Source organism: Bombina bombina, chromosome 7 (assembly GCF_027579735.1).
Source record: "Bombina bombina isolate aBomBom1 chromosome 7, aBomBom1.pri, whole genome shotgun sequence".
NCBI lineage: Eukaryota > Metazoa > Chordata > Amphibia > Anura > Bombinatoridae > Bombina > Bombina bombina.
The window spans coordinates 213,086,580-213,113,717 of NC_069505.1; the positions used below are offsets into that span (position 1 = coordinate 213,086,580).

At 37.3% G+C, this 27,138-nt stretch overlaps 1 protein-coding gene across 1 annotated transcript in view; it reads left to right on the plus strand.

Annotated features, from left to right (window-relative positions):
• Nucleotides 1-909: 909 nt before the first annotated feature.
• The window catches only part of SCUBE2 (signal peptide, CUB domain and EGF like domain containing 2), a 246,157-nt gene continuing 219,928 nt past the window's right edge, over nucleotides 910-27,138 (plus strand). The window contains exons 1-2 of the mRNA XM_053720602.1: nucleotides 910-2,589; nucleotides 23,992-24,114. Of these exons, the coding sequence (XP_053576577.1) occupies nucleotides 2,502-2,589; nucleotides 23,992-24,114 (211 nt within the window). The 5' untranslated portion in view covers nucleotides 910-2,501. The remainder of the gene's footprint in view (nucleotides 2,590-23,991; nucleotides 24,115-27,138) is intronic.

Here is a 27,138-nt window from a genome sequence, read left to right on the forward strand (position 1 = left end):
AGCAGAGGGATTAGTATATCTCAGTACAGGATTAATGAGAGAGCATACAGGAATAGCAGAGGATCAGTATATCTTAGGGTAGGATTAATGAGAGAGCATACAGGAATAGCAGAGGATCAGTATATCTCAGGACAGGATTAATGAGAGAGCATACAGGAATAGCAGATGGATCAGTATATCTCAGGGCAGGATTAATGAGAGAGCATACAGGAATAGTAGAGGGATCAGTATATCTCAGGACAGGATTAATGAGAGAGCATATAGGAATAGTAGAGGGATTTAGTATATCTCAGGACAGGATTAATGAGAGAGCATACAGGAATAGCAGAGGGATTAGTATATCTCAGGACAGGATTAATGAGAGAGCATACAGGAATAGCAGAGGGATTAGTATATCACAGGACAGGATTAATGAGAGAGCATACAGGAATAGCAGAGGGATTAGTATATCTCAGGACAGGATTAATGACAGAGCATACAGGAATAGCAGAGGATCAGTATATATATCAGGGCAGGATTAATGAGAGAGCATACAGGAATAGCAGAGGGATCAGTATATATCAGGACAGGATTAATGAGAGAGCATACAGGAATAGCAGAGGATCAGTATATCTCAGGGCAGGATTAATGAGGGCGCATACAGGAATAGCAGTGGATCAGTATATCTCAGGGCAGAAATTGTAGAGCTCAGCCTATAGCACAGGGTAGTGTCCTGTGATTTGGATTGACAGTCTTTAGAAGGGATCATGGGCTGAGTTGGATGAAGTGACCAGCTGAGAGTTGAGTACCGAGAAGCACAGCAGCAGCATTTGGCTGTATGTGAGGATGGCTGAGCATAATGAGACGTTGGAGAGGGGGGAAAAGGGGTGGGAGAGAATTAAACCAGAGGAGGAGGGGGAGGCAGAGGTTTGAGACTGAGAGGAGGAGATGGGAGCTTTACAGAAAAGGTAGCAGCAAGGGCTGAACACACAGACAGAAAGGGAGGAACAGACCGGTAGGGAAAAAGTAAAGTGAAAAATTAAAAGTAACTTTAGGGGAAAACAGAGCTTAGAAGGGGAGAGAGGAAATAAATCAGGTTCCGCGTACTAAGGGATTTCATGAAGTGAGAGTGAGATAACAACAAATAGAGGGGCAGGGGATATGATAAATACAGGTTATGAGAGAAGTTATAGAGGAAGCTTAACGGTGGAGAGGACTTGAGGTGCAGGGTGAGGAGGTCCTGGGATAAGGCTGCAGGAGGTGAGAGAGGGTGCGGAACGCTACAACTGTCCAGAGAGGACTCAGGAGGCGCACAGACCTGGCGGAGCACTCAGGGGCATCTGTACAAACACTGAAGTGCGCGGGGCTCTCAGGAGCAAACTCTTTTCTGGAGCGTGAACTGTGTTGGAGAATTTGAGCGCTCCCTAGCGGAGCATAAGACCCCTCCTAAAAGACCTGAACTAGAGTGCCCTCTTCTGTTGGGATAAGCCTGTTGTGTGCAAAAGGAGTGTCCCATGTTGAAGGAGTGAAACTTGTCCCAAAGGTGCATATGCACTAAATAGGATACTCTCTGTTGAAAGGGGTGAAACTTATCTTAGAGGTGCAGAAGGAGTATACCCTTTGTTGTAAGAGTGATACCAGCCCTAGAGGTGCAGAAGGAGTGTGCCCTTTTTTGGAAGCGTGATACCACCCCTAGAGGTGCAGAAGGAGTGTGCCCTCTGTTGGAAAAGTGATACCAGCCCTAGAGGTGCAGAAGGAGTGTGCCCTCTGTTGGAAGAGTGATACCAGCCCTAGAGGTGCAGAAGGAGTGTGCCCTCTGTTGGAAGAGTGATACCAGCCCTAGAGGTGCAGAAGGAGTGTGCCCTCTGTTGGAGGAGAGATATCAGCCCTAGAGGTGCAGAAGGAGTGTGCCCTCTGTTGGAAAAGTGATACCTTCCCTAGAGGTGCAGAAGGAGTGTGCCCTCTGTTGGAGGAGTGATACCAGCCCTAGAGGTGCAGAAGGAGTGTGCCCTCTGTTGGAAGAGTGATACCAGCCGTAGAGGTGCAGAAGGAGTGTGCCCTCTGTTGGAAGAGTGATACCAGCCCTAGAGGTGCAGAAGGAGTGTGCCCTCTGTTGGAGGAGAGATATCAGCCCTAGAGGTGCAGAAGGAGTGTGCCCTCTGTTGGAGGAGAGATATCAGCCCTAGAGGTGCAGAAGGAGTGTGCCCTCTGTTGGAAGAGTGATACCAGCCCTAGAGGTGCAGAAGGAGTGTGCCCTCTGTTGGAGGAGAGATATCAGCCCTAGAGGTGCAGAAGGAGTGTGCCCTCTGTTGGAAGAGTGATACCAGCCCTAGAGGTGCAGAAGGAGTGTGCCCTCTGTTGGAAGAGTGATACCAGCCCTAGAGGGGGAGAAGGAGTGTGCCCTCTGTTGGAAGAGTGATACCAGCCCTAGAGGTGCAGAAGGAGTGTGCCCTCTGTTGGAAGAGTGATACCTTCCCTATAGGTACCAGTGTAGGTGGAACACCTCACTCTGTTCTTTCAGTATGGGGTCTTTGATGGCTGCTCTGCAAGTACTTTTTATTCTGTTTCCCCTATGCACTGCTGCACACCCTTCATCCCGTGCAAATAATGGTAAGTACCCCAGTGTAGCAACGCTTTATGTATTGTTACCTCTATCAATCTATATTTATTGTTGCTGTTATTGTGTTCACTGATAACCAAAGAGAACCCTGGTTAAGAAGGAGTTTTGTTCACCACCTCAATATACTCATTCACTTTGCTATAAAATGAACAAGTGATGTGACATGAAAGACATTCTCTTCAGCAGTGAACTGATCTATATATTTGTGGTGCTGTTATAAAACAATACTTCTAGCATATTCACAGGCTCACAATGAGGTTGTATGTTTCAAACTGATTTCTAGATGGCTTTATTGACTATAAATAAAAGACCAATTCTATTTCTTCCTTCTGTTGCTATCTTATATAGATAAGGGAATGTCTGTAGCCTTATGGATATATATTGACAGGAGACTTGTCTCATTAGAGAGCTCACATGTGATTTTTTATTTCCTTAAAGTGTTGTGTTACCTTTTTATATTCCACCTCAGTTTCTCTCAGGGCAAGACATTCCTTTTCCTTCTATTCTAAACATTGTGCCAATAACTCATCACAAACCTATAGTTTATCATTAACTGCCCCTGGTGCATTGTGTACAAAACCCAGCACATATTTATGCCTTGTATTGTATTGATGTACATTCTTTGTATTTTCCACATTCCAGTAGGATCACAAAAGGACCTGTTTGCAGTGGTCCTCAGCCTGTCCTTCAAACTTTCATTACTAGCCCAGCATTTGGATTGTTTTTCCATTAACACATTTGTTTAATTAATTACCTGTGTGTATTTAAAGGGAAATTAGTAAGTGGATACATTAAACCCTCTGTATAACACATTGTTGTGGTTAAATTGGTGCAAAAGCATATGTATACATTGAAATGTAAGTGAAATGACTCATACAAGCATAGGCAGCGAATAAGTACATTATAGCTTATAACTAAACAGGAGTTGACTTCACTAGTAGCATGATACAACCACAATGATGAGAGGGTAACGTGTTAAACAGGTAGATAAACTATATTTATTTATATGATCTCTTGTGTGAATCATTCTGAATGTACCCAACTTCCATACAGATGTCAGACTGTACCCCAAAAGTATTCTGTCAGTAAGTCTAAAGTATTGCAAAAACCAATGTCTCTGGGCTTGTTAAACCTGCTTTTTGTTGTTACCTTGAGTGTATACTGGGGATCTAAGCCAATAACTGTTGATACTGCAGTACGACCTCTGCCCTGCTAGTTGATTTTAAAATGTATGAAAGACAATGTGTTATTTTACTTAATTTACTGGAAGAATTCACAATGCTGTATTCATTTTAATAGTCAACTCCCACAGAATAATGAGCTACACAAATACCCTATTTTACATGAACTAACGTGACTTTATATATCTGTTTTAATTGTGGAGTTCTTCATTTTCATTTACTATTTTTAAATATGACATTGTCACTGTATTCTCTAATCCTAAATGGAAACAGAATGCAAATTAGTTGTCTAACAATATATTGACTTCAGCTCATTGTCAGAGAGATACCATTGCACTGCAGCAGCATTGGAGCGGTAAGGGTTAATTGGATGGAATTCCTACAGTTGTACTTTACTAGAGTTGGGACCATAGAGGATGTTACACTTAATTTGTTTGCAAACACATCTTTGTTTTAAGGAAAGTTAAAACTGTCACTGTCCTGCAAAGCTGCCATCATAAAATAAATACCTTACCAAGAGAATAAATACAGACAGGTGCAAATAAATGAAGATTAACCCCTAGTAATGTGGTATAATGTGCTGAGATGACAGATTCCAGGAAAACCATATACATTTGCTTTTTTTCATTTATTATTATTATTATTTAAAGGGACATGAAACCCAATTTGTTTCTTTCATGATTCAGATAGAGAATAGTTTAAAGCAACATTCCAATTTGGTTTTATGATTTCATATGCTTCATTCTCTTGGCATTCTTTGTTGAAGAAATAGCAATGCACATGGGTGAGCCAATCGCCCAAGGCATCTATGTGCAGCCACCAATCAGCAGCTACTGAGCCTATCTAGATATGATTTTCAACAAGAATATCAAGAGAATGAAGCAAGTTAGATAACAGAAATAAAGTGGAAAGTTGTTTAAAATCTCTGCTCTTTCTAAATCATGAAATAAATAAATGTGGGTTTTTATGTCTCATTCATTTATTATTCCTACACTAAAGCAACATTAGTTGTCATTATACCATGCTCCCAGGCCAAAAAGCAATTTCTGTAACCAGCAAATGCTGCAAAATAAATAACTTCTAGGCAAGTTGCAGCATTTTGAAAACCTAAGTTACAGCATTTGCTTTTTGGCTTCTCTAGGAGGTGTGGCACAAAGCACAATGTTTACAGGAAAATGAGAAGTGTAGTGTTCCTAAGATTAAGAGGTGAAAAAAAGCAAACAACTTCATGTTAAAGGGATAGGAAAGTCAAAATTAAACTTGCATGATTCCTATAGAGCCGGTCATTTTAAGACACTTTTAAATTCACTTCTATTTTTAAATGTGCTTTGTTCTCTTTGTATCCCTCGTTGAAAAAGAATACGCACATATCCTGCACTAATGGGAGCTGCTGCTAATTGGTGCCTGCACACATTTGTCTTTTGTGATTGGCTGACTAGATGTGTTCATTTTGCTGCCAGTAGTGCAATGCTATTCCTTCAGCAAAGGATAACAAGAGAACAAAACAAATTTGATAATGGAAGTAAATTGGAAAGTTGTTTAAAATTGTATGTTCTATACAAATCATGAAAGAAAATCTTGGGGTTTCATTTCCCTTTAAGGGATTTTCCAGTAGAAATAGTGTGTTTTTAATGGTAAAGACAAAGGTTGGACAATTACAGGACTAATCAGGAAGTTAAAAGGTTTTACAAAACACAAAATATGTCATTTTCTTTATAAGATTATAAATATGGTTTGTTTGTACCATGACAATGTTGAGATTTGGTACAAATTTGCACCTAGTTGTCTCTCCATAGAAACATATTGTTTGTCTGAGTTAGATTAACAAACTATACCAGAGCTTCTTAAACGTAAATGTCACTATATGCTGTAACAAATGATGGCCTCTGACATTACATCTATTCTCAGTGGATATTAAAGGATTTTTGTTCCCTATAAATTGCACACAGGTTTTTAACCCAACACAATGCACAGGTAACTGAAACGTTTAAAAGAGGAAATATTAATTTGTATCCAAAATAATTCAATAATTATTTATCAACATTTTTTGTGTTACTTAAAGGGACAGTAAAGTTAAAATTAAACTGTCATGATTCAGATAAAACATGCTATTTGAAACAACGTTCCAATTTGTTTGGTTCTCATGATAGCCTTTGTTTAAAGCATACATAAGTAGGCTCGGGAGCAGTAATGCACTACTGGGATGATTTAGCTGCTGATTGATGGCTGCATATATATATTCCTCTTGTCATTGTCTTGCCTGATGTGCATTGCTGCTCTTTTAACAAAAGATACCAAGAGAATTAAGCAAAATTCATAATAAAAGTAAATAGGACGTTGTTCAAAATTGTATGTTGTATCTGAATCATGAAAGAAAGTTTTGGGTTTCATGTCACGTTAAGCTATTCAAAGCAGAATTTAATTGCATAATTTAACATAAACTGATTTAATGAAAAAAAGGTAACATTAGCTAAAAATTTTTTAATATTGGCTTAAATTAGCCAGGTGGTGAGTAAAATCTGCTGGGAGGTCGTATAGGTCCTGGGAAGAAGACTGATATTATGTTACTAAAACAGCTTATATATGATCACCATAGAGTAAGATTTGGAAGCAAAATCCTATAGCTTCACAGTCACAGCTTCTTTACAGAAGTCACTAAACAAATTTGTGCTAGTCATTCCAGGCAAACATGTGTAGAGACTAGTACCTAAAAAAGGCAGTTCAGAAAAAAACAAAATCATATGAGAGAACCTCTATTGCATGAATCCCACTAATAACCCAGAGCCACTGCAATAAAGACTAACAATGACCCCTCATCTGGTCTCCCTAACATGATTCTAGCGAGCCTGGACCAGTCCCACCACATGATCCCCTTATATAACCACTCAACCTGCTTGGGACCCCTCCTAAGCACTTTCCCCATTAGTTGAAAGTTTTGTTTGATTGTAGGAGCCACTTAGAATACCATACATACATTTTTTAGGAACCAGGGAATTCTTTTTTATGTAGACTCATATAAAAAGCAAGAACTATAACATTTGCACCTACCCGACAACCACCCCATCCTCCCTCCACCCAAATTACAAGAAAGAAGTTTTAAAAAGTACCTTACAATTATCTTACTTGTTATGGGGGTTTACTGATGGGGGGATCTACCAATTCAGAGGTTTAAGAGGGATATGAGGTAAATAGCATTGCACAGAGGATAAATGGCATAATGAGCAAGTCAGCTGGTGTTAGGACTAATAGTAGTCTGGGAACCTGGCTAGCCTTGGCTAGGGTTAATTGTGGTGGGTTCCTTATTGAGGTTAGAGATTCATGGATATAACACCTAGTTATTATGTGACCAGGTTCCAGCATTATAGGTACTGTGGGTGAGCTCATTAAGTGACTGGTTACTGTGACTTGTCATTAGCTCTGACCTGCACATAACACACTAAGTGCAGAGAACAAACGTGATGTTGCTGTTTTGCTTTATTTTATTGGCTCATCTGAAATCTAAATGTCTTTACTACTTTCTAGGGACATTAAATACCCCTTCTCCTTATTTAAAAATTGTGCTTTGTCTAACACAGCTTAGAGAGGCCAAACAATCTGTAAATCGAAATGCTGCAAATTGCCCAAACCAGCTATTTATTTGCAAGTTATGCTCTAGGGAGCGCAGGAAATGCGTAATTTTACACAAAAGCAAGTGGTATTTAATGTCCTTTTATACAAACCCTCAGAGCACTGCTAGTGTCACTTGCAAACCAGGTTATCATCTGCTGCTCTGTGATATCCCCGTGCACTACTGCTCTGTGATATCCCTGTGCTCTGCTGCTCTGTGATATCCCTGTGCACTGCTGCTCTGTGATATCCCCGTGCACTGCTGCTCTGTGATATCACCGTGCACTGCTGCTCTGTGATATCCCCGTGCACTGCTGCTCTGTGATATCCCCATGCTCTGCAGCTCTGTGATATCCCCGTGCACTGCTGCTCTGTGATATCCCCGTGCACTGCTGCTCTGTGATATCCCCGTGCACTGCTGCTCTGTGATATCCCCGTGCACTGCTGCTCTGTGATATCACCGTGCACTGCTGCTCTGTGATATCCCTGTGCACTGCTGCTCTGTGATATCCCCGTGCACTGCTGCTCTGTGATATGCCTGTGCACTGCTGCTCTGTGATATTCCTGTGCACTGCTGCTCTGTAATATCCCTGTGCACTGCTGCTCTGTGATATCCCCGTGCACTGCTGCTCTGTGATATCACAGTGCACTGCTGCTCTGTGATATCCCTGTGCACTGCTGCTCTGTGATATCCCTGTGCACTGCTGCTCTGTGATATCCCCGTGCACTGCTGCTCTGTGATATCCTCATGCTCTGCAGCTCTGTGATATCCCCGTGCACTGCTGCTCTGTGATATCCCCGTGCACTGCTGCTCTGTGATATCCCCGTGCACTGCTGCTCTGTGATATCCCCGTGCACTGCTGCTCTGTGATATCCCCGTGTACTGCTGCTCTGTGATATCCCCGTGTACTGCTGCTCTGTGATATCCCCGTGCACTACTGCTCTGTGATATCCCCGTGCACTGCAGCTCTGTGATATCCCCGTGCACTGCAGCTCTGTGATATCCCCGTGCACTGCTGCTCTGTGATATCCCCGTGCACTGCTGCTCTGTGATATCCCCGTGCACGGCTGCTCTGTGATATCCTGTGTACTGCTGCTCTGTGATATCCTGTGCACTGCTGCTCTGTGATATCCCCGTGCACTGCTTCTCTGTGATATCCCCGTGCACTGCTTCTCTGTGATATCCCTGTGCACTGCTGCTCTGTGATATCCCTGTGCACTGCTTCTCTGTGATATCCCCGTGCTCTGCTGCTCTGTGATATCTCCGTGCACTGCTGCTCTGTGATATCTCCGTGCACTGCTGCTCTGTGATATCTCCGTGCACTGCTGCTCTGTGATATCCCCGTGCACGGCTGCTCTGTGATATCCTGTGCACTGCTGCTCTGTGATATCCCCGTGCACTGCTTCTCTGTGATATCCCCGTGCACTGCTTCTCTGTGATATCCCTGTGCACTGCTGCTCTGTGATATCCCCGTGCACTGCTTCTCTGTGATATCCCCGTGCACGGCTGCTCTGTGATATCCTGTGTACTGCTGCTCTGTGATATCCCGTGCACTGCTGCTCTGTGATATCCCTGTGCACTGCTTCTCTGTGATATCCCCGTGCACTGCTTCTCTGTGATATCCCTGTGCACTGCTGCTCTGTGATATCCCCGTGCACTGCTTCTCTGTGATATCCCCGTGCTCTGCTGCTCTGTGATATCTCCGTGCACTGCTGCTCTGTGATATCTCCGTGCACTGCTGCTCTGTGATATCCCTGTGCACTGCTGCTCTGTGATATCCCCGTGCACTGCTGCTCTGTGATATCTCCGTGCACTGCTGCTCTGTGATATCTCCGTGCACTGCTGCTCTGTGATATCCTGTGCACTGCTGCTCTGTGATATCCCCGTGCACTGCTTCTCTGTGATATCCCTGTGCACTGCTGCTCTGTGATATCCCCGTGCACTGCTGCTCTGTGATATCCCCGTGCACTGCTGCTCACTGCAGTGAGGGCTTTTTGTATTCCATTGCATTGGTGCCAGTGAACAGAGAGATTCACTTTGCTCACTAAAGCAGTCCTCCGCGTCTCATTTAAACACACAGCCTTTTCATTAGAGTTCTGTTCAGACATTTCTAGCACAGCTATGTGGTAAAGTCTGTTCCAAACCATCTCACAAATATTGGTCCTGAAAGCAGATGATTTTAAAAAACAACTCATTAGCATATGATTTCACTGCCAGTTTATTTCTGGCAATTGGGTGTCAAATTGATAATTGCTTTATTTAGTCACACTTTTCAATTTTAAGCTAGAAAAAAGTTTCCTTAAAAGGACAGAAAACTATGTAAAGGGACAGAAGATTGCAACATAAATAGATAGTGATGTGTATGAGATTTTATTAGCTAGTGATTTCAACCTCTGTTATATAGAAGCAATGTATTGTGATGCTTCAACTGTGCTCAAAAGGTAGTGCAGGATTTCCCATGATCTCTGCTCAGCCAGTAGTGTTAGTGGGGGTTCAAGCTTCAGAAAAATTGTGTTTTTCACAAGTATCGTCTGCACCACTTCAGTGGTCTCAATTAAAATAAGGGTGATTTTAGCACAAGAAATCAGTCCCTGTGTTAAACAAAGATCAGTTTCTTATAGAAGTACACAAGGAGATCACACTAAATAAAATAAAAAAGGAGACCCTGGGGCCCATTTATCAAAGGGCTTGCGGACCTGATCCGACACTGCGGATCAGGTCCGCAAGACCTCGCTAAATGCGGAGAGCAATACGCTCTCCACATTTAACATTGCACCAGCAGCTCACAAGAGCTGCTGGTGCAACGCCGCCCCCTGCTGACTCGCGGCCAATCGGCCACCAGCAGGGAGCTGTCAATCAACCCGATCGTATTCGATCGGGTTGATTTCCGGTGATTCCTGTCCGCCTGCTCAGAGCAGGCGGACAGGGTTATGGAGCAGCGGTCTTTAGACCGCTGCTTCATAACTTGTGTTTCTGGCGAGTCTGAAGACTCGCCAGAAACACGGCCCTTCAAGCTCCGTACGGAGCTTGATAAATGGGCCTGCCTGTCTCACCTGTCATCCATTTGCACGAGCACTAGATGGCAGCACTATTTCCTGCCATGGAGTGCACCAGATGCTACCTAGGTATTTCTTCAGCACAAAATATCATGGGAACAAAGTAAATTGGAAACTTTTTAAAAATGGTGTGGTCTGTCTAATTCACAAAAGTACATATATATATTTTTTTTGTTTCATATCCCTTTAAATGTTTATGATTCAGACAGAGCAGACCATTTTAAACAACTTTTCTACACTTCAGATCATTCTTTTTATGCCACATATTTTTGTAACATTTGATACATACTTTTGTTAATGTCATGGTAGAAAATATTGAAGCCCCGATTCCATTAAGCCATTACTAATCCTTTTTTTTTTAAACATTTTTTTATGTTAAATAAACATTTTTTTCTTGTTAATCTCTACACTGGAAGGCTGAAATAACACCACTAGTATACTGCTTGTGCATGACTCAGTGAGATAAAAACAAACAAAAGTAATAGGCTGCCAAGTTTTAACTTTCCAGCAAATTTCTCCCAGCTTTTAGGCACATCATTAATATGATTCAGTATTTTCAATATTTCATGTAGGAAGTTTGTGGTTTTATGGCAATAAACAGACCAGGTGTGAACACAGACAGCCATTTTAATGAGCCAGCAGATTATATCTTAGGTTAACGTTCTTGTTAAACATAAAGTTGCGGAGTGGACTGCGTTCATAAAGAACTGTATTCTAAATTGTTCTTATTTACAGCAATAAAGTAAATGTGTATGCTCCATCTGCATTTAGCAATGTCTCTCAAACTATGTTTCACTACTTAAAGGGACGGTAAGAATTAAATGGATTAGATAGAGCAGCCAAAATTGGAATCCACATGGAAGCATTTCGGTATTGAACAGAAGCAATTTTGTACTATACATGTATTAGCAAAAATGCTTCTAATAAAAGCTATAGCTGTTTCAAAAGTGCATTTAAGTATGCACCGTGCACCAGCATTTTAAACACAGCACTTGCTCAGAGAGCCTAGGCTGCTTGTACAATCTGGTAATGACTCGATTTGTTAATTGCTGACATAAAACAAGCCCCACTGATGGTCTGAGCAGCTGTATTATTTAAAATATGTGTGCAGTGACAACATCTAGCAGAGACAAATGTTAACAATAAAACAGTGATACGTATTTTTACCAATACATGTAGATTGTAAATATGTTTCTATTTAAAGATGTAAGTCATCTATGTGCATTTAAATTTTGACCGGAATGTCCCTTTAATTCTCTGGGTATCATTTGTTAAAGAGATATTAAACCCAACATTTTTCTTTCATGATTCAGATAGAGCAGCGATTTTAAACAACTTTCTTATTTACTTCTATTATCAGTTTTCCTTTGTTCTCTTTGTATCTTTTGTTGAAAGCAGGGATGTAAGCTTAGGGGCCGGCCCAGTTGTGGAGCTCTATATGGCAGCAGTTTTGCAAGAATGTTATCCATTTATAAGAGCACTAGAGGGCAGCACTATTTCCTGCCATGTCGTGCACCAGATGCTACCTAGGTATCCCTTCAACAAAGAATAACATGGGAACAAAGCAAACTTGATAGAAGTAAATTGTTTGCTCTCTCTGAATCACAAAAGAAAATGTTGGAGTTTAATTTCCTTTTAAAGAGTTATCATAGGTGAGCTCAGGAGCATGCACGTATCTTTAGCCACCTGGCACCAGTGCTTGCAACAATATTTATAGCAATGTAATACATAGTTACAAACACTGCTGCTATAGATTTCTAAAGACATGTGTACTCTCCTAAGCTCCTATCAGCAGCATACCTAGGCTTACTCTTCAACAAAGGATATCAAGAGAAAAAAGCAAATTTGATACTAGAAATACATTGGAAAGTCTTCTATCTGAATCATGAACATTTTATTTTGCCTTCACTGTCCCTTTAATATGGTAACCTTATCTCAGGCAGTTAGGACTAAAACTGATCAGATAAATGGACAATATTCTGTAAATTAAATTGTTTTCATTTACCTTTGTTTTGTCATTTGAAATAACTGTTGTTTTACTGAAAACTGAAATGCTGCATCATTGGCTTTAAAAATAGTTCTTTGCCCTACACCCCTAAAGAGTGTATAGGATAGGGTTTCTCAATAGCTGGGTTAGGCCTGGGAAAAGCACATCTTTTACACAAACGCAAGAGGGGTTTTAACCGTTTCCTGATGGGACTTATTTGTCTACATGTAAACAAATGAGTAGAACTTGAAATCACGCTATTGTTCATGTGATCGTGTCAGGGGGAGGGCCTATGACGCTAGGTCCAGCCCGCAATCCCATTTGGGAAGCAGGTATTGCTTCAGGACAGCCAAATGGCTAGAATGGCTAAAGCCCAGCGCAGTTAGGATGGCATGGAACGTCCTCGCTGTGGGAAAGGGTTAATAGATACCTGGGAAAACATTTGTTTGTTATTTGTTTGAGAAACAAATAACACATTTTAAACATTTTTGTCCAAAATATATTCATTAACTACTTTAGTTCATTAAAGGGCTATTATAGTGCAGTGGTTAAACACATATGCAAAGTACCACTCAGGAGCCAAAGTGAACTCTTGACCCTGAGTGAATACTGCTGCTGAACCAATCAGCAGCAGCACTAGCTGTACAACCCAGCTGTGCAACTAGTGCTGCTGATTGACTCAGGAGCAGTTTCCGCTCTGGACCAACAGTTCTCTGTGGCTCCTGGGCAGTACTTTACCTATGTGTTTAACATTTTTGTATAATGTCCTTTTAAAGGGACTCGAAACACCAAATTTCTCCTTCATGATTCAGATAGAGCATGTAATGCTAAACAACTTCTATTATCTTATTTGCTAATCTGAATCAAGAAAGAACAACTTTGGGTTTTATGTCCCTTTAACTAGACAAATGAAGGAACCAATACTAAAAGTGTTCATTCATTTAATTTCCCTATTTTTTTTAGAGATACTAAATAAATTAATTAATTTTGTATTAGTTCATTAGTTAGTTTACTTTATTAACTAGATTTAATTTAAGGAATATGTTACCCAAAAAAAATATTTCATGATTCAGATAGAGCATTTAATTTAGCCACCAATCAGTAAGCGCTACTCAGGTTCTGAACCAAAAACGGGCCAGCTCCTAAGCTTACATTCCTGTTTAAAAAAAATAAAAAAATAAAGATACAAAGAAAATGAAGAAAAATAAGGCGTATATTAGAAAGTTGCTTAAAATCACTGCTCTATCTGAATCATGAGAGAAAATTTGGATTCAATATCCCTTTAATTAACACATTTCAGACAAAATGAGTTAAATACCACTCAGTGCAGTATACATAATTAACAAGTACATAATAAAAAGAAAAAGCAATTACAAATGTATTTCTTCTCCCATTTTCCAGCTCCTTGTATCATGTGACAAACATCAGCCAATCACAGACTAGTATACGTATACCCTGTGAAATTCTGCACATGCTCAGTAGGATCTTGTTCCCCAGAAAGTGTGAATATAAAAAGACTGTGCAAAATTTGATAATGGAAGTAAATTGGAAAGTGTCTTTAAAACTGCTTCTCATCTGAATCATAAAAGTTTATTTTAACTTGAGTGTCCCTTTAATTTATTTTTTGCAAAAACAAATTTGGCTCATGTCTAGTGTATAATGTCCCTTTAAGTGTATATTGAAACGTACAGGTATGTTTGTGTGCAGTTATACTGAGCTATCCATTGCTTCCTGACTGATATGAACAACCCCCAACTGTATGCGTTGTTAAAGGGCAAGTCTCAACATGTATGAATACAAAGTAAGTTTATTGTGCAAGGATACGTCTGGTTTTCAAATAAATAATACAAATGAATAAATAATCAATACAAAGTAATAGTTTGTAATCTTTGCACACACAGTGTAGGTGCTGATGACACAAAGTCTGGTGTCCTCTAACGTATCAGATCTTTTTTGTACAAGTCTGACAAAGCTAGAGAGAAAGAGATTCCTCACAACACTGAAAATAATATATATCATTTATTAAAAAATATTTTAGTAGCTGTACTCATCATTTCTACTAATATACAGTATACACACATACTAATCAGTACATGAAGCAAAAATAACATTTTATTTTCTTTTAATAAATAAATAAAAATACAAATCCCCAAATTCACAATTACAAAATCCAGAATTGTTCAGAAATCCAGACATTTTCATTAATGTTTTTAAAAAAATAAAAATTATTAAAAATAAAAAAGTTTCCCTGCTAGTAAGTCACAATCTTCTCTGTCAGTATCATAAGTTTATTTTTGTGTGTTCTTAACTACAAATAATAGTTTATATTTAAAAACAACTATTTATTTTCTTATTTCAGAACTGTACTATGTATACTAAAGTGTGTGTGTGTATATGTATATATGTGTGTGTGTATATATATATATATATATATATATATATATATATATTTTTTATATTAAACTACCTTTTATGTGGCATGTATAAGCTGCATTATGACATGTAAAAAAATTCATAAGGTATTGTTATTTAAACTTGGTTTCATCCCCTCTCCAAACTGTCTCATTTTACAGATGCAAATATACAAATATTCCAAGATCGAAACTATTCATATAAAAATCCAGTCGCCAACACATTTTGTCAAAGATAGATATTGGTGAATACCTTACAAAACAATTTTAGCTCATTCTTGGCTCATTAGAACTTTTGAACACCAGTGTATGTGACTGTGTGTGTATGAGTGTATGTATGTATGTATGTATGTGTATATATATATATATATATATATATATATACATACAGAGAGTGCACTCAAAGGAACAAACAACTGGCTCAATACCATTGTTAGCCTGTTCTATGGCGATTTACCACCTGGGTGCAGCTTTTTAGCCCAGTAATGTTTTTCACAGAGTAGAACTTTCCTGTATTATATCAGTCTGATCCTGCCTATTATGGTCAGTCCATCGCCGAAATACCAGGCAATTCCTCTCTGAACATGGAACACAGTGGGGATTTTAAAATCATGCAATTAATATATATATATACTGTGTGTGTGTGTGTGTGTATGTGTGTGTGTGTGTGTGTATGTATGTACTGTATGTATGTATATAATGTGAAAACACAAATGAGTTTGAATAGGAGATATAGTCATTGACAAGGTTAGAATCCTCTATGTGCAGCAAGTATAGCCTTGCAGACATTTGACATTATAGTTGTCAATTTGTTGAATTAATCTAAAGATTTCAGCTACTAACTTTTTAATCTAGCTGTGCCATTCTAATCCCTGGCGCTCCGTCCATTTAAAAACTCATATTTTTTTGGGAACTCACAGCCGTACTTTTAATTGGAGGCATTATCTATCACATCAGGGTCCCTTTATCCACTAGTCAGGCTAGCCTTACCTAAGTGAATCGGGCTCTAAACCTACGAATAAATACAGTTTTTTAGCCCCTTTCATACTATATAGAGTGATTAAATTTGGATGGTTTGTTCACTTATGTATTTCATGGTTACTGCCCTTGTGTGTAAATCATTTTTTACATTTTTACTCGCTATGATCCTTACCTTATGCGGTCTCTCCTTTCATAAGCCGAGCTGTTGATTTATTATACTCAATCCTTTTTATAGGAGATAACCACTCTTGAGTTTAACCTTTGGTTTGGTATTAACTCAGGTGCGATATCTATACTTCTGGCACCCAGATGGTTTTAATAAGTCCATATAGGTTCTAGATATGTAATAATAGTATCGCTCTATTGTTAATATTAAGGACTATATTGTATTCTCTTCCATTTGTCTATATTATTGTACATATGAATATTTATGATTGTACGTTATCTTGAATGCACATTTTCTCTCATAATGTTCCAAATGTGATAAGCTTTAGTGTGATATCTTAAATATGTGATATTTATTTAAGACCACAGCATTTTTAAATCACACCTGTTTCTACAGGTGTATTTAAGTCCGGTAATTTCTACCACTAACTATGTCCATGAATAAGGCAGAGGGCTGCTGAAACGCGTAGGAAGTTTTTCTCTATGCTGTGACCAAAATATTGGCTTTTATGCTTTATTTTTATTCTTCAATAAAGATTCTTCTATGTTATAGCACTTAGAGACTCGCCGGTTTCATTTTGCGATTTATGGATTTAATCCTGTATGTTGTCAGAAATACCAAACTCACATGCCAAGCTGATGCTTTATCAGTGGCGACTGGTGAAGTTTTAAGTTGGTGGAGCAGAATATTCTGCCATTCCATAAACAAAGGGACAGTAAACCCCAGTTATTTTCTTTTATGATTCAGATAGAACATACAATTTTTTTTTATTCTTTTATTTTTATTCAATCTCCAATACAATATCTGTTTGGGTCCTACTACATGTAGGTTCTTATTGCACCTCGCAGGGCTATGTATCAAAGGAAAAATAAACATAACATTACTTATAATCTGCAGAAACAAGATAGAAAAAGAAAAACAATACAAGTAACTTGACAGAACCAGTCCCAATTTATTCTTGTATATCGACTAATTCCATCTGACTTGGTCTAACCTAATATTTTATCTAGGATTACTACATGTGTAGGTCTCTTGAACCTTCAAGTATCTTCACTGTTATTCCTAACTGTATTGGAAAATTACCTTATTAGGTTTACGGGGTACCCAAATCAAACGTAGATATTAATTTAATGTATTAGGAAGAGATGTACATGAGGAGGGGGGAAAGAGCGGCAGGGGGGGGGGGGGGGAGAGACGGGATTGGGGGAAGGGAAAAAAAAAGAGGGGGGTGGGGAAACAAGGGGGACTGATTTCTATTCTTACCAAATTCCTAATAGAACTAAATCTGAATTCCTGAAGGGATAAATTAGATGATCTATTTCTTTTTTTGGAAAGATTTTTATAAATGATGACCACTTTTGGAAGAACCTGTTAACATCTTGGGTTTCAAATAGTTTTGTATCAAATTATTCAAGTATACATTGCTATTTTATACAGTTTCTTATCTCTGGGATGCTAGGAGTTGATGTTTCTTTCCATTTTTTAAAGATTAGGTATCTTGTTGCTAATATAGTAACATTTACTATATTTTCCTTATCTGGGGGGAGTCTTTCATCTGTTTTAAGAAAGATTACTTTTATAAAAGAGAGAATCGCATATGGTATACCAAGCTTTCTATTTAACCAGTATTCCACTTTCTTCCATACCTCTCTTAATTTTGGGCAGTTCCATAACATGTGTTTTAGATTAGCCGCCCCCATTGAGCATTTTGGGCATTTGTTAAATTGTGTGTTGCCCCATCTATGTCCCTTTTCAGGAGTTACATAAGTCATATGCAAAAGTTTCACGTGTGATTCCCTCCAAGTAGAGGAGAGTGTTGTTTGATTTACCTTTAAGATAGATGTTTGAATATATCCTGTTTCTACAGAAGTTGGTTCAATAAATGGGGCCCATTTTAGTTCAATGTTATTAATATTATTCACGCCTTTACTTAACTTTAGCATTTGGTAACATGGAGAGATTGACATTTGGCCCCTATTAGCTAATAATATCCAATTTTCTAATGAACCCAGGGACCAGTTCCAACCTGCTTCATTTATTAACTTCCAAGTATAGTGTCTTGCCTGGAGGTAGACAAAAAAATCTTTTTGTGGGATGTCAAATTCACTTCTGAGATCAGAAAATGATTTAATACATTTCCTTGACACATCGATTAATTGCACTACTCTTTCAAGACCATTTGCTTCCCATCTTAGAAGGGGTGATATTTGTAACCCTAGTTCAAAGTGTGGGCTTCCTTTTAAGGGTAGGTAGGTGGAAATTTTCTCACTTATATTTAATATATTACAAATCTTTAACCAAGCTTTAATTGGGACAAAAATAGACTGAAGTTTCTTAATTTCCTTTGGAATTTCACCTCTTCTTACATGTATTAGGGCTACCGGAAGATAAGGGAAGCTAACGTTCTTTTCTAGATCATTGTTTGTTGCATAATCTTTAAGACAGATCCAATCTATTACTATACGAGCTAAAAATGCAAGATTATATAACCGTAGATCAGATAGAGCACAGCCTCCATATTTTTTGGGCAAGAAAAGCTTTTCAAGAGATATTCGGGGTTTCCTGCCCTGCCATAGGAATTTTCTAAGTGCCGTATTTAAGATCTTGATATCTTTCTCCTTTAATAGAATTGGTATATTTTGGCAGATATATAAAATTTTTGGAAATAATATCATTTTATATAGAGCAATTCGGCCTGAAAGTGAAATAGGTAAATTTTGCCAGTTCTTCATTGTTTCTATAATTACTTTTAGAATTGGAGGTATATTGAGAGAATACCATTGTTCTGGGTTTGAAGAGATTATAATACCCAAATACTTAAATGCTTCTTCTGCGATTTTAAAGGGCATGTTATCTAGGGGCTGATCTGGAGGTCTTACCCAGTAAAGTTCCGATTTGTTAGTGTTTATCTTGTAACCCGAAAATGAGCTAAACTGTGATATAATAGACAAGAGTTTAGGGATATTTAACTGAGTATTTCTCATGTATATTAGAATATCATCAGCATAAAGCGAAATTTTGAGAACATACAATTTTAAACAACTTTCCAATTTTATTGTATTATCAAATTTTCTTCATTCTCTTGTTATCCATTGCTGAAGGGACAGCATTGCACTACTGACAGGAAGCTGAAAATATCTATTTAGCCAATCACAAGAGACAAATGTGTGCAGGCACCAATTAGCAGCAGCTCCCACTAGTGTAGGATATGTGCGTATTCATTTTTTAACAAGGGATACTAAGAGAACGAAGCACATTTGAAAATAGAAGTGAATTTAAAAGTGTCTTAAAATGACCTGCTCTATCTGAATCATGCAAGTTTAAGTTTAACTTTCCTATCCCTTTAATAAGTTGTTTTTTTCCATTGTTTTAACACAGGAACTAGCCATTTATTCAGTCATTTTTGTCCATTTGTTTTATAATTGAGCTAAAACATAGTTGACATTAGATTAAAGATCCCCTTCATGATATTTAACAGAAATAAATGACTGAATGAAGTGATGGACGCTCACACACAGATGCTGGGCACTGGTCATTATTTTCTGTTTCTACTATTGTTTACTAAGATGGCTCCATTTTGAGGATACTATCTGTGTTAAAAACTTGCAGATAAACATAATAATAAAACACATTAGCTGATAGGTAACAGTTTAACAGCACTATTTAATTGTAAGTATAAAATATACAGAGAAATACGGCTCATTTAGTAGATTTATAAGACAACATATATTTTCATCACATACAGTTTATTTAGGCTGCGACTAGCACTTTTCACTTGCACATTTTATAGATTTTTTTTAATCCCACAAATGCGTCTATTTTCAAACAGTTTCTTTTATTAAAGCCTCTTAAAGGGATAGAAATGTCAAAAATAAAATGTGAATGGGAGCATTTCAGTTTGAATTATAAGCATTTTTGAGATATACTTTAATTAGCAAAAATGCTTCTTGTGAAAGTTATTACTGTTTTGAGTGGCATATGTACATATGCTGTGGTGTACCAGTATTCAAACACCTCACCTTCTCAGAGAGTAAGCAGTGATTTGTATGACATGTTATGTTGGCAGAAGCAATGCAAACCACTATTAGCTCTCTAAGCAGGCATGGTGTTTAAATACTGGTTCACAGACCCGCAGGATATGTGCATATGCTGCAAGAAAAAAAACCCAGTAAGAACTTTTTGACCTTTCTTTCCCTTTAAAGGGACATGAAACACAAATATTTTATTTAATAATTCAGATAGAACATACAATTTTAAACAACTTTCCAATTTACTTATATTATCTAATTTGCTTCCTTCTCTTTGTATCCTGAATTGAAAATCATAGACCTAGGTAGACTCAGGATGTGTATGATTGTTGTCATTGGCTCACCTGATGTGTTCAGCTAGCTCTCAGTAGTACATTGCTGCTTCAACAAACATTATCAAGAGAATAAAACTAAAACAAATGTGATAATATATGTAAAATGGAAAGTTGTGTAAAAATCTAAATCCTAAAATGAAAAATTGGGTTTAATATCCCTTTAAGGTTTTAGAAAAATGTTTAGCAACATACATGTTGCTTTAACTTCTTGTGTGCCACTGAACGCTGCAGCAGTTTGTATAGCTGTCCTCTGTATTCATATAAACACGTCAAGTTAGATTTAATTTGCTATAATAATCTAAAAACCATTCAGAAGGTTTCAGAGCATTTTACTAGACTAACCTATTTACTTCCTAAGAAATATATATTATATTTAGATATTAGCAATGACATTGACAAACTGTTTATTAAACTTTGACTCTTGTGTAACTTGAATCGGTCATTAAAGGGACAGTCTAGACCCAATATGTATATTTGATTACTTATTATATAACAGAGAAGCTTCTTGCAACTGGCCCCATGTCTATAAGCTTGTAAGAAGTACATAAAACATTTATATATTTGTTTGTTAGGAGCTCCGCCCACTTATTGTGAGTATATCTTGGTATGTTAAGTTTCTCCAATCGGGATCAACTGTTAAATAAGTTTTCCTACTCACACACGCTGATTATTTAAAAGTTTCATGGTCTTCTCACAAGCTTATAGATGTGGCACGCGTTGCAGGATGCTTGTCTGGTATATATTATTCTATTGCAAGACTGCAGAAACATTGTGTAATTGCAATGTGTGTTTACTGTCCCTTTAAATTGGAATGATTGGACTTCTGTCCAATGAAATTGCAGTTTTTGGACTTCTGGAAATCTAGGAAACTTGCAAGAATCAGATGTGTCAGATTAAAATAAAAGGAGTTAAAGGGACATGAAATGTTTCTTTTGTGATTCAGACAAGCATAACATTTTAAAAAGTTTCCAATTTTCTAATGTTGTCAAATTTGCTTCATTCTCATGGTGTTCTTTGTTGAAGAAATACCTAGATATCTAGACGTGTACAGGTCTAGAGCACTACATGACAGGAAAACTTACTTCCATCTAATGATCTTACGAATGTGTAACATTCTTGCAAAACTGCTGCTATATAGTACTCCAGACACGTGCACGCTTCCAAGCTTAATCCCTACTCTTTAACAAGTTATACCAAGAGAATGAAGACAATTAGTTAATAGAAGTAAAAAGGTTGTTTGAAAAATGTATCCTCTGTCTGAATCATGAAATAAAAATATTGGGTTTCTTATCCCACTAATACAATGGAGAATGCTACACAAGTCTTCTGATACACAGAATATTCCATAACACACTCAGTGGGACAATGGTGGAGACAGGGATCAAAGAATTACTTAAAGTTGCTAGCATTATTAAAAATGAAACCCTTTCATGACAGCCCTACAAAGTGACAATATGCTGTTTCCTTGTATCAGACAGAAGGAAAAGATGAACTCAAAGTAAAGAAAACCTTCGTGTGAGCAGAAAGTAATAAATTATTTTGTAATCAATGAAATTAAAGGGACATTCCAGCTCAAATTGGAATACACACGGATGCATTTCAGTTTTGTAATATATATGTATTAGCAAAAATGCTTCTAATAAAAGCTATATCTGTTTCAAAAGTGTATTTAAGTATGCACTATGCACCAGCATATTAAACACAGCACTTAATTCCTGACATGGTACATGTCCCACTGGCACTCTGAGCAGCTGCAGTATTTAAAATGCTGGTGCACTGGGAATATTTAGGTATACTTCACATGCACGTGCAGAGAAAAATGTAAACTCTAAAACAGTGATAACTTTTACTAGAAGCATTTGAGCTAATACATGTATAGTGCAAATATATTTCTATTTAAATATCTAATTCATCTATGTGCATTTAACTTTTTACCAGAATGTCCCTTTAACTTCACTTGAGAGTGGAAAGCTTTGTGTGAGGCAGTGTTAGAGTTTCTGTTCATTTACGCTGAGGGACACATTGTGTTTTGATGAATGTTGCTATGGAATAACCCAAGAAAATGTAATTACTGCAGATAATATTATATTCTCAGCTTTGGTAGCTAAAATAACTATAAATGTAATTATATTTTTTTATTTTGCTTTATAAAGTGTTTAGGTATTTATGTAGATTTAGTTGTTTATCTGTTTTAAAGTAGACTGATACAATGTGTCCAGTAGTCACACATTATTATTATTATTATTAATATTGTTATTATTGCTATTATTGTTATTATTACTATTATTATTAATAGCAGACACAAAGATTCCCGGCACTCCAATGTAGGTAAAAACGATCCTTTATTAGCAAGAATATAAAAACACAAAGCGAGCAGTAGCCCTATAAAAACAATCCGGACAAGAGGGGAACCAAGACCCCCTAGTACATGATGTACTAAGAGCTCTTGGTTCCCCTCTTGTCCGGATTGTTTTTATAGGGCTACTGCTCGCTTTGTGTTTTTATATTCTTGCTAATAAAGGATCGTTTTTACCTACATTGGAGTGCCGGGAATCCTTGTGTCTGCTATCAATTGCTCACGTCTCAACAGGGACGTGTTCCCTACGTGCACCCTTACTGGCTGTTGCCCGTCATGTGAGAGAGCAGAAGACCACCACGGTGCGTCAAGCTGGAGCATCCTACCCTTTCTCCTGTGTGTTGTGTCTAATATTATTAATATGGTGATTACTATTACTATTATTATGATGATTATTATTATTACTATTATTGTTATTATGATGATTATTACTATTATTATTATGATTAGTATTATTACTATTATTAATATTATTATTACTATTGTTGTGATGATTATTACTATTAATATGATTATTATTACTACTACTATTATTATTATTAGTATGATGATGATTATTATTATATTCTTTTGAGCCTTTATAATTTCAGGAAAACAAATCTTGAATGTAGCAATATTTGGCAATTATCTTTTAAATCTTACAAGTCTTCCGCCACCTTCATCTCCCTCGTGTGTCTCTCCTTTGTTTTCTCTACCTATATCAAGCTGGTGTTTTCTACTTATTGACTGTGTTTGACTTTATATCAGCTAGGTTAGTGGAAATAACAATAAGTTAATGGGATATGAAACCCAATGATTCAGATAGAGCAGCGATATTAAGCAACTTTCTAATTTAATTCTACTATCAATTTTTCTCTGTTCTCATAAGCTTTGTAGCAGGACCATTTCTGGAGCGCTATATGGCAGCAGTTTTGCAAGAATGTTATTTATTTATAAGAGCACTAGAGGGCAGCACTATTTCCTGTCATGTGGTGTTCCAATTGCTACCTAGGTAGTTCTTCAACATATAATATCGTGGGAACAAAGCAAATTTGATAATAAAAGTAAATTGGAAACTTTTTTAAACTAGTATGTTCTGTCTGAATGACAAAGAAAAATATTTGGGTTTCATATCCCTTTAATTCTACAAATTCTGTATAGAGGGAATTAAGTTTTTGTTTTTTCAGCATGGTAACTTGGGTGTCAAACTAAGGTCTCCCTGTTTTGTTTTCTTATGACTAGTCATGACTGAGCCTGCTGTAGATGACATCGAGAATTAAAGCTTTGTTGTGTATATGTTTGCAGATGTGGATGAATGTGCTGTGGGTACTGACGACTGCCATATTGACGCCATATGCCAAGACACTCCCACCTCGTACAAATGCATCTGCAAGGCTGGTTTCCAAGGCAATGGCGTAAGATGTGAAGGTGAGATGTAACTGTCAATAAACTTTATTTATACAACTTTGGTTTAAAGAGACATTACAGATAAAAAGCATATAGAACAGATCCATAAAATGCAACTTTATACTAATATTTTACAAATCACAGACTAGTAGCCAGTGCTGGACATTAAACCTCATATTTCTTTTAGAATTCAGATAGAGCATACAGTTTTAAATGACCTTCCAATTTACTTCTATTATCAATTTTGCGTCATTCTCTTGTCATCCTTTATTGAAAGAGCAGCAATGCACTACTGGGAGTTAGCTGAACATATCGGGTGAACCAATGCAGTCTCCATTCAGCATCTAGTTCCCAGGAGGGCATTTCTGCTCCTGAGCCTACCTATGTATGTTTTTTAACAAAGGATACCATAAGCACAAAGCAAATTAGATAATAGAAGTTAAAATGCTGTTTACAAGTACATTCTCTACCTGAAGGATGAAAGTTTAATTTTGACTGTCTCTTTAACTTATCATATACAGGTAATAGAGTTTATAACTATTCTTATATCGCTGCTACAATGAAAAATGAATCTATAGAATTGTATATGCAGGAGAATGAGCAGAGATCTAAACTTCAGTCAAATTAGTAAAACAGCTGTTTGTTATAGGGAGCAGATATTTTGAGGGGGAAAAAACAAAACGTTTTTATAGTGAGTGCATTTCTTCATACCTGGGTAATTCTTCTATGCTAATGATAGGGCAATATGTGCAGGTAAGTCTGAGTGAGGAATAGTCCTGCATAACTTAAACTGACCTATAGCTCAAATGTAGTGATGGTAAATTCTGACAAACTAGAAATACTGTATGTGGATCAAAGGTCTTATCCTAACTATCATATCGCTATGCTTTTGTATTAATCAATTCATCAGCGCACTGAATTATTTCACTTTTATTACGGCTCCGTTACCGTATTGAATCCAGCCTCTCTCTAAGATTTTTGAAGATCTTTCTTTGAGTGGCATCACAGTCTCACTATGCGCCCCATGAAAAAGTCTATCTGCACGCTCCCGTGCTCGGAACGCTGACATGTTATTGAAATGCGCATGCGCTACAACTTTACGCTATTTGTTCAATATAATAAGGGAAATGATTGACTGTTTGCTTTAAACAGATGCACTGTTTACTGTTAGCGAAGCAGCTAATTCACTTATTATATTGTGCAAATAGCATAAGTTGTAGCGCATGCGCATTTCAATAACATGTCAGCGTTCCGAGCACGAGAGCGTGCCGATAGACTTTTTCATGGGGCGCATGGTGAGGCTGTGATTGGCTAGAATAGATGCCACTCAAAGAAGGATCTTCAAAAATCTTAGAGAGAGGCTGGATTCAATAAGGCAACAGAGCGGTAATAAAAGTGAAATAATTCAGTGTGCTGATGAATTGATTAATACAAAAGCATAGCGATATGATAGTTAGGATAAGACCTTTAGAAATGTGTGGAGCAGTTTGTCAGAATTTACCATCACTTTAAACAACTGTTTCATGGATAACTTTAACTGTGCATTCTGCATATGTGCATGTTCCCTGTCCATCATCATTCAAACACTGCACCTGTGCAGAGAGGTGTGGCGGTATCTGATGCTAATGAGTATACACTGTCTGAGCTGATACTGCTGGTACAGGCTATGTGTACATATTGAATAAGGCTGCATGGGTAACGTACATATGTCTGGTGCATATGTAAAAAATATTATTGATACAGTCATAGCTTTTAATGGAAACATTTTTGCTAAAATGTGTATCTCCAAAATGTTTTATGCAAAATTGAAATGCATTAATAATTCTAATATACGTTTCAACTTTGAATTTGATATCAGTTTAATGAAGCCCTGTATGTCTCGAAGGGGAAAGTCTAATCCTCTCTGACAGCAAGTCTAACAGTTTTACTGAGACAAAGCTATGCCGAGTGCTGTAACTTTCCTTAAGGGGCAGAGACTGGAATGTTTTAAAAATGAGCCTTGACATCATTTGTTTCAGTATGTTTAATTTCCTCTCACTCTAAATGATTTGTCAACTTAAATTACATACGGCTAACACTGTAACATAAAACTCTTAACTAAAGTGCTAAAAAGTACACTAACACCCATAAACTACCTATTAACCCCTAAACCGAGGCCCCCAGCACATCACAAACACTTAAATACATTTTTTAACCCCGCCACTGTAATAAATATATTAACCCCTAAACCGCTGCACTCCCTTATTAACCCTTAATCTGCCGTCCCTAACATCGCCCACACCTACCTACATTTATTAACCCCTAATCTGCCGCCCCCAACGTTGCCGCCACTATATTAAATGTATTACCCCCTAAACCTAAGTCTAACCCTAACCCCCACCTAACTTAAATATAATTTAAAATAATCTAAATAAAATTACTACAATTAAATAAATTATTCCTATTTAAAACTAAATACTTACCTATAAAATAAACCCTAAAATAGCTACAATATAACTAATAATTACATTGTAGCTATCTCAGGGTTTATTTTTATTTTACAGGCAACTTTGTATTTATTTTAACTAGGTACAATAGTTATTAAATAGTTATTAACTATTTAATAACTACCTAGTTAAAATAAGTACAAATTTACCTGTAAAATAAACCATAACCTAAGTTACAATTACACCTAACACTACACTATATATAAATTAATTACCTAAACTAACTACAATTAATTACAATTAAATTAAATAAACTAAATTACAGAAAATAATAAAATAATTACAAGAATTTTAAACTAATTACACCTAATCTAATCCCCCTAATAAAATAAAAAAGCCCCCCAAAATAATAAAAATCCCTACCCTATACTAAATTACAAATAGCCCTTAAAAGGGCCTTGTGCGGGGCATTGCCCCAAAGTAATCAGCTCTGTTACCTGAAAAAAAAATACAATACCCCCCCAACATTAAAACCCACCACCCACACACCTAACCCTACTCTAAAACCCACCCAATCCCCCCTTAATAAAACCTAACACTAACCCCTTGAAGATCACCC